Source organism: Rattus rattus, chromosome 11, assembly GCF_011064425.1.
Source record: "Rattus rattus isolate New Zealand chromosome 11, Rrattus_CSIRO_v1, whole genome shotgun sequence".
NCBI lineage: Eukaryota > Metazoa > Chordata > Mammalia > Rodentia > Muridae > Rattus > Rattus rattus.
Window position 1 is genome coordinate 93,379,065 of NC_046164.1, and position 9,271 is coordinate 93,388,335.

A 9,271-nucleotide genomic window follows, 5' to 3' on the forward strand; every position below is an offset into this window, starting at 1 on the left:
AAGCAGATGAAAACTGGAGCTCTGATCCCAGCCCCAGACAAGAGCCAGCGTGTTCCTGTGCCTGCCTAGAACCTAGCACCCGGAGAGTGCAGAGAGCAGGACCTGCTGGCTGCAGCCAAGCTGAAAATAACGTGAGTTCCAGGCTCAGTGGGAGACTGCACTGAGGACCACTGATACCTTTCTCCAGCCTCCACAGGAGCACAAGCGTGTAGAGTAAGAGCCGCGTGCACATACGTATCGCGACACGGACAAATCTGTACATTATGCTAAGTTAGGAGGAGAAAGAGATGGAAAGTGTCACGTGCTGCACAATTCTGTATGCCTTGTGTTGTGGGAAAATGCTAAACTGTATGACGAGGGAAGAGAACGGGTGCTGATGGAGGTGTTAGATGAGTGGCCTCAGACAGACTGAGGATGTTTTTAGGTGTGGTAAGACTGGTCTGTGTGTTCATTGCTGAAGGTTATACAGTTGCAGACGTTTGTCAAAGAACCAAAATTATGTGCTAAAATGGTAAGTTTTACTGTTCATAATACATCACAGGCCTGAGTTTTATAGATCAAAACTAAAATTACTTTCTAAAGTTGGAAGTGTGTCATGTTATGTGTTAGACTTTATTTCCTTGCAAGTAAATTAACCTCCTCCTTTGTTTCACAGTTTGCAGGAGGCATTTATTCTAGGCTTGAAGCCCAAGTCAAAGCCTCAGTGCCTGTCACTGCCCGGCAAAACATCTCAGACAAAAACCAGAGGTAAATCAGCAGGAAGCAAGCAGGATGCTCTAGCTTTGCAGAGTAAATCATGTGAATACTAAAAGCGTGTAGTATGAGTTCAGTTTCTTATTTCATCAAAGTCAGAGTGGATCTTAACTTAAAATATTTTTAAAAGGTCATGGGCACAAACTTTCAAGTCAGCTGATACAAAAGAGCAGTAGTACCCAGCCTAGAGGTTTCCTAGTGCTTTCCTAGCACACCCAACACCCCGGGTTTGATCTCTCAGCACCAAACAGTAACAATACTGTGTCAGTAACAACAGTGCTGAGTAGTGCTCCTCATCCAGTCGTACAGATTGGCAACACTGCCGTGACTATGAGTAGAGTGTGTGTCAGTGTTGGAGATCCCTAAAGCATCTTTCCTGTTCTGTGTATATATTCTCTCTCTCTCTCCCTCCCTCCCTCCCTCCCTCCCTCCCTCCCTCACTTTCGCTCTCTCGCTCTCTCTCAGTGTAGAAATAGGCAGAGTGTGTTGTGGAGTGGAGGGCAGTATATTCTCAGGCTGTGGAAGTGATCATTGACCAGAGAGAACACAGTTCACCCACATTTTAACTAGGCTTTGCATTTTTTCAAAAGTCTCTTGAACAGTCAACTTTCCTAAGGCTTTATTCTGCCCAAATGGTTGACAGACCTGGTTAGCTCGACCCATTTGCAAAGAAGGCAATAGGATGTCTTATTCTTTATCAGAAACCTTCCTGAATATGATAGCATCTTACTTCATAATAGAACTAACTAGTAGTCTTGTGCCATTTGCATAAGTTACAGAGATGTGGGCACAAGTGCGAGAGATGCTAATATGCCTGGTCCGTAATTCTGAACTCTATGAAGCTCAGAAATCAAGACGTTCAGCCATCTGTGTTCAGCTCCCTTGAACTGCAGTGACGATCGCTGTGCTTTTTGCTCTTGTCATACTCTAAGCGTGCGCTGTTCCCTGAGCAACACTGTGCTCCTTCACTCATTCATTACAGGTCTGCTCCTGACCTGTGTATACTCTGCAGTAGACGGACTATATTCTCTTCCCAAAGATTACTTTAAAAATATCTGAATTCCAAACTGCATCTCACTCCAGGGGTTTTAGAAGACTTGTGGCGAGCAGCACAAAGTTTCACAGGATGTTGATGTTATCAGACAGACAGACGAAGGCAGCAACAGCATCCTGCTGTTCTAGAAGCCCGAAGTCTAGAAGTCTGACTTTGTTTTCTGTTTAAAAAACCTAGGTCTAAAAGTCGTTTTGGTCAAGGGCGTCCTGCATAAAGACCCTAGATATAAAAAGAGCGAAGGCACACTCTGGACATCTGAAATGCTCACTCCTGGAAGATCTTCAAACACTGACTGCTAGGTGCTCTATGAGTTACCCCTGCAGACCACACAAATCATGCTACGGTGATACTAGGTGTTCCATTAGTTATCCCTGCAGACCACACAAATCATGCTTACACAAATATATAGTTAGGTTTCGTTAAAATCTTAACTGTATATATAAATTTTCCTATATAAATTCCTCTTTGTATAATTCTAGGCTGTGTAGAAAATAATTGCATACATAGTTAATATTCCTAATATCTGTTGCCCTTTATTTATTTGACAAAGAAGAGGCCTAAGTTGGTAAGACCCTAAGAAATTAAGGGCACAGGCCTGGGAGTGTCACTGTGCAGTATACTGACCACTGTATGTTTGGGGAGTGTGGAGTCTTAGGCATAGCGTTGGGAAATGAGTTTGTGTAATGAGCTGTCGGTGATGTTACATTTAGCTGTGTGGATTAGGGAGTGACCGATCCCGACGCGGTGTTAGTAGAGTTTCAAGTGAGGGCATCGCAGTACTATGTTGGTCAAGAAGGGTTCATCTTTCAGGATTATTATATGGAAAGTTCAATGTTAGTTCACCTTCTGTTTCTTTCAATTTTTCACAGTTATCTGTAAATCATAGGAGCCTAAAATGCGGTCCTTGCCCTTCTCCTCTGTGAAGCTAGTGACACTGGCCCTCCGAAGGCAGCGTGAGCTTGCCTGGTGCTGGGTCACTTCAGCTCTGTGGCACAGGCAAGCGCAGGCTTCTCACACCCACTCATCCTCTGAGTCTCCTTCAACCCCCTCACAGCAAGGGACTGCTAGTCACTTAGAGACGGCTTCAAACTTCCCAGATAGAGGAGACGTTCAAATAAAACTATTTTACAGATCATGTTTTTAATTTTTTCTAACCAGGTAGACAGCACACTCAGGGAAATTTTGTTCCAGACTGTAAGCATGTACTGTTACGTGTTTGGAAATTGTTTATGGGTCTCTGAGAACCATGAGATGTACACCGTTTCTATGTTTAGTTTTCCTTTGCCTTGTGACTCACATCTTCGGATTATTCAGAGAATAAATCTTGTAAAAGATTTACACCTAGTTCACACAAAAAATTATAATTTTTAGTATCTTTCAGTTGCTATATGAAGCTCCTAATTTGTTATTTATGCTTTTAATATCTATTTGGAAATTTTATTCTGGTATACAGATGCTTTTCAGTTATCTGATACTTCAGAAATAGCTTTTATCATATTTATTTTCAAGAAAGTGTTCTTTGAATGTGATGTGTAAGTCCCATGAGTTACCAGCCTTACTGTTGGCTCCTGGATTCTCTGAAAGAGATTTGGATTTATGTATGTAAGCATAAATTGTGATCATTGTAATTAGAAGGAAATATGCTCTTTTGATTTTCACAAATGATGAAAGTGCTCATTGCTTCTCTGCAGAGGGGGCTGATTTACTGACTGATGTTAACAGACTTTGTTGAAATCTGATTTCATGTGGAATGTGCTTTTTATTTTGTGTCTGTCTGTGATACACGGACAGGCATTTCTTCTACCAAGTACTTTAAGGCTTTCCTTACATTAATTCTGAATTCAAACTTATTGAAATAAATGGCAATGACAAAAACTGTGGAGCAAGTCCCTTGATCTGACTCATTCTGCTGTCTGAGAAGACTGGAGGCTCTGTATTCTGCATATTTCCCTGGAAAGTTAGCTGTGGGAATCCTAGGTTTTAAGATTATTATTTGCGTGTGGTGGCACACCCCATCGCTCTGGAAACGGAAGTAGGAAAATCCCCCATTCGAGACCCTGTCTGAACGCTTAGCCAGGCATTTAAGGGTGAAGCACTACAGGGGACCAGGTACACAGTCAACAGCATAGGATCCCCACTGACAGGCGTGAGGGAAATGCCGCAGGAAAGGCGATCTGAGCGCTGCTGCTGCTGCTGCTGCTGCTGCTGCTGCTGCTGCTGCTCGATCGCCCCAGTGTGAGCTACCTTTCCCTGCAATGTTCAGTCAGGAATTGCCAGGTACCTGAGGCTGAAATTGTCGTATGTTTTGGGTTTTTTGCTGATGGCAAATTTAAATAAATACTTAAAAGCCTTTGTCTCCAAGCCTGGCAGTTCTTCAGCCAACCTGTTCCTATCATTGAGCAACTCCCAGGCAGAGGCACGGGTGACCTTAGCCAGTCCAGTGCTAGTGGGCTAGCCCTCCCAGTCTCCCTAAAACCTGGTCTGTACGGGAGGCTAATTCTGGGATAATGTTATAGATTATTGGAAGTGATTAAATTAGGAGGTGTAAATAGTTAACGCAGTACTTTGTGGCCTATCATGATATCTCCATAAAGATCAAGTAGTGTTGCGCTTACGCTATTACGTGTTTGGAAGGCAGCATCCAGTTCTGTAAGATGAAAGTCTGTGTGCCTCTTCCTATCATCTGAACTAGAGAGGGGAGGGGGAGGGAGAGAGGGGGGAGGGAGAGAGAGAACGTGTGTATATTCAAGAAGAGTCATTACTTAGCCGTTTTGTCAGTGCCATTCCCAGCCCTCTGCTAAGTTGTTTTGGCAAGGATGCCTACCTCCCACAGTGCCCACCACGTGGTTATCATCTCTGGATGATCAGTGTCCTTGGTCTGCAGGTGATGTCTGACCACCTGGCTTGTCCTCAACGAGAATCTGATTCCATCACTTTAGCCAGAAGCATCCTCCCCCAAATATTTCCTGTTAGTTTTCCATTCACCGACTCTCCACTGCTCTGGGCTAAGACTTCCTGTTTGTCGGTCTCCACTACAATGCCGCATGGCACTGGTCACTGTACCTGCCTCTGCGGTCCTCAGGAGTGTCTTTCTGTTGTGCTTTAACAAGTGCTGCTGCGTGTTTTTCTGCCCCGTATGTGTGTGTTCAGGCCTGGGAAGGGAGGGTCACCAGAACCTGTTTGTCTCTGCCTCACTCTCCCTACCATCATACCTTTTACAGAAGTGCTACAAACGCTCTGACTCCCCCGGCTGCCACTCCTGCGTTGTATAATCTGTTACAGAGCAGCTCTGGTGACTTGAAATACGAGTGACTTTGTACTCACACTCTAATACTCTCTGCCTTACTCCAATCCACCCAGCAATCGCAGTAAGTGTCCACTGCCTCAACTTCTCCTACTGACCACATTCCGACTCCCTGCAGGGATGGCCCTGTAGCGTTTATACTGAGATTACACGCATCTTTCCATCCCCCCGGTGGTTATTTTCAGTTCCCCTCTTCAGCCATTCTCCATCTTTGTCCTCCGAGAGGAATCTCTCATTCACCTGGAGTTTTCGTTTTTCTGCTGGGGTGATGGCTAGACAGCCCCAGCATTAGGGTTATAGATACACAGCCATACTCAGACCTTCATGTGTGTGCTGAGTGTCTGAGGGCAGGTCTGTGTGCTTGCTATGCACTTAACCCACTCAGCCGTCTTCGCGAGCCCACTAGTGTTGAGTCTCGTGCAATTGCTTTCCATCCTTATATTTCACCCACCCCTTTCTCTGCTTTTTCTGTATGAAAATAATATTATAGGCTTTAGAAGGTGGCTCAGCGGGTGCTTGGAGCATAAGCAAGATGCCACAGTTTAATCCCCAGAGTCCATGTTTTAAAAAACATGTATGATGTCTCCTGCTTGCAATCTCAGCAGCTGGGAGGCCGAGAAAGGCAGATCCCTGGGACCCGATAACCAGTCAATCCAGCCTTCCAGTGAGAGACTTTGTCTTGAAAAACAGTATGGCTAGCACCCCACTTGCACACACACGCCACCACACACCTGTGCAACAAACACATAATACACTCATGTTTAACACAGTAGTACAGAGAAAATGAAGTATGAACAGACTCTCAGAGATGGCGCTGTTGATCTCAGCTGGGTACGTATCGTGAATGTGGGGAAAGAATATCAAAGGGTCAACACAGCCGAAAACTTAGTGCATCTAAGAAGTTCCACAGACATCAAGTCCTTCTGTGCGTTCACAAACGCACAGTTGAGTAGCAGTGCTGAAGGACAAAGCCCTGAGAAGGATGACTCGTCCCCCGCAGGAACTCCACAGAGCCACTTGCTAGAGCAGCGTGGGGCAGGGGCAGTGCTCAAAGGAGACCCTGTCAGCACAGACATTCAGCAATAGTAGAATGAATATGGCGGTGTGTGCGTGCTCACACAGGCTTCCCCATCGAGCGCAGGGCAGTATTCTAACCTACCTTTTATGGATAAACACCCACGGATGGAGGCTTGTCTAGGGGCAGTGGCACACACAAAGTGACCCTGCCAGCATCCTTGGGGACACTTACTAAGCATCGATAACTACATGGGGCATACATAGTAAACACCTGGATCCTTGTCCCCCAGACTGTGATGCTTTTGTTCAGGGCCTGCCTGACTTATGCCTCCCCTCAATCTGCCTACCTCTCTGTTGTCTGAGTTGTTCTGTACCCAGCACATTGACACGGTTAGCGGTCTGCAGCTCTGTTGGAATCGTCCTGTATACGTAAGAACCATCTGAAATGCGGCAGTTTGCACGTTAGTTAAATTTGAAGTTACTTGAAACTCCATTCTCACCTATGATTAAATATATTTTCTCAGTTACAAATTTAACAAAATTAACAGGTGAAGTGTAGTCACCTGTCAATTGATTCACATTATGTAAAATGATGTGTGAATCAATGTGTGAGAGAAATCCTTGGTGTGTTTCACTTTGGCCACAGGCATTGATCGTGTAGAATCATAGACTTGGGGCAGAAGGCTGACTCCCTTGTCAGGATCGGACAGTTTGGGTTTTGTTGTTTTAATAATGCTTCATTTTGTCTGATAAGTAAGCGTTAAGACTCCTCTAGTAATGGCTCAGAGCTGGGCGTGGCATTGGTATATTAAAGGTCACCAGGTGACTCTTCCGTAAGTTAGAAATACGATGTTTGGTGTGCTGATCTTTAAATGACCAGCACTGACCCTGCACCACCAATGTGGTCAGGAGCACACAGGAGTCGGGAGAGCCTGGACTCTGACCACAGGACGTCACCACAAGAGGCTGTGGCTTAGGCTCTGCACATACTCAGTCCTCAGGGCCAGCTCTGCATGAGGGCACCTGTGGGAACTCTGGGAGAGGCAGAACACTGTGAGAGAAAGCCACTCAGACAGAAACGGCCAGCACAGAGACGTCTAGGAGGAAACCAAACCAAACATGGGAGACTACTTACAAGGTTAACTTTACAGTCTATGCCCTTCAAAAGCCAGAACTGCCCATTGTGAGATCGTGGGTTTGCATGTTTTATTCTCCAGGGTCTGTAAGTACTTGGACTCTAACTGTCCTAAAAACCTAAAGAATAGACATGCTTAAGTACTCCAAATGAAGCAAAAGAAGCAAAGAGATCAATGCAGACAAACAAAAAACACGTCTCCTCTAAGCAAATATTTTTACTAACTTAGCAAAACCACAGCCTATATAATGTATAAAAGTAAGTTGCACGTTACATACTTGTTAAACTGCACTGAGTTGTGAGGCTACCCGACCTACCCTCCTAGTTCTTCCCATGGGGCAGATTTATAGCAATATAGTGGCAGGGCTGGGGCAGGGTCGATAGGGAGGGTAGGACAGCAGCTAGGTGCCCGTCCTAGTGCCCAACAGCACAGCATTAAACATTTCATTAGGAATAAAATGCTCCCCCTGTCTCACAGATGACACTACCTCATCTTCCTGTCTCAGAAGTGAACCTCTTCTTGGACTTTATATTTACTGTGCCAGTGAATGTCATTATGCCCGTATTTTGCACCCACAATATAATGTAATGTACAAACCTCATGTGATGACGTCATGCTATACATATCCTTACATAGGTTTTAGGTCCTAAATTAAACCTTTTAGAGTAATATATGTTAATCAGGTAACTGAAACTTATGTATAGCTTACTCAATAGTATCCTAGTTAATAAGTCTCCTAAAATACATTTTTCTGTTTCCTGTCAGTAAATGTTGACATTACGGTTCAGGCTTGAGTTTGGTTTTATTCTTTCTAGGCGGTGTCTTACTCTATGGATACTCTGTGGCTCAGGCTGGCCTCAAGCTTGCACATTACCCAGGTTGAACTCATCCTCCTGCCTCAGGCTCTGGAATGCTGGGATTACAGACATGTGCCGCCACTCCTAGCTTCAGTTTTCCACCTTACATTCCAGTACTCATCTTCTGATGGACATCCGTCTCCCACGAACACTGTTCTTGTGTGTAGGTTGATGGACGTGTCCATTTTCAATCTGTTAAGTCTTCCTTCAGAGTTGCTCCAGCATGGGCCGCTGCCAGCAGGACTGGTGACTCCGACTGGGACATCAGTCAGGACAGTCCTGTTGCAGTAACCCCAAATCTCAGTGGCTTGGTTCACAAGTTGTTCTTGTGCGTGAAGGGACTTGGCTGACAGAGGCTCCATCTGGCACTTGAGGGAGGGAAGAGACTTCCCAGGCTTAGGTGTGGCCAGTAATCTTCCTGCACGGAAATGTATGCCTTCACCTTTAACGGACCCAAACAAGTCACTATCAGCCTTAAGGTCACAGCGTTCCCATTCCTACCCTCAGGATACTAATGTCTACAGTTTTCGTTAGTCCAGAGAGAGTGGAGTCGTGTCAGCGTTTTTGTTTGTGTGCCTTAGGGAGCTTAGTGTGTGGTTACACTTGTATGTGTACTGGTCGTTTGTATTCCTTCCTCCCGTTCTTACATTTTCTCCTGTTTTTCTAGACAGGATTTCTCTGTGTAGCCCTAGCTGTCCTGAAACTCTGTAGACCAGGCGACCTCAGAACTCACTGAGCCTCTCCACCCCCAGCCTCTGCCCCTGCCTCTGCCTCCCGATTGCTGGGATCGAGGGCATACGCTATCAGCTCTTTCCATTCCTAGTCCGTCTGCTCATGGCTTGTGCTATTCTAGAGGACAGGATCGTTCTCGTAGTCCCGCAGCCACGATCCACGCTAACCTCCTGAGGGGCGGGCTCTGGGTTGCATCCACACAGGAGACCTCACACAAGCTCAGCCAGTGCTGTGTAGAGCCTTCCAGACTAGGAAGCTGGACACAGCAGCACACCCTCAGCTCCAGTCAGGAGATTGCAGGTTTGAAGCCAGCCTGGGCTGCACAGTAAGACAAAACAAAAATACTTCTTAATGTCGCCAAAGTGATGGCAACTGAACTTTGGAGGGGACAGGTGTATTGACGTCATCGTCTCTATTT

The 9,271-nt window shown here is 45.5% G+C and overlaps 1 protein-coding gene across 1 annotated transcript in view; it reads left to right on the plus strand.

The window, feature by feature from the left end:
* Kiaa1841 (KIAA1841 ortholog) overlaps positions 1-3,687 on the plus strand; it is a 49,131-nt gene extending 45,444 nt beyond the window's left edge. The window contains exons 21-22 of the mRNA XM_032917176.1: positions 656-747; positions 1,985-3,687. Of these exons, the coding sequence (XP_032773067.1) occupies positions 656-747; positions 1,985-2,021 (129 nt within the window). The 3' untranslated portion in view covers positions 2,022-3,687. The remainder of the gene's footprint in view (positions 1-655; positions 748-1,984) is intronic.
* Positions 3,688-9,271: the final 5,584 nt, after the last annotated feature.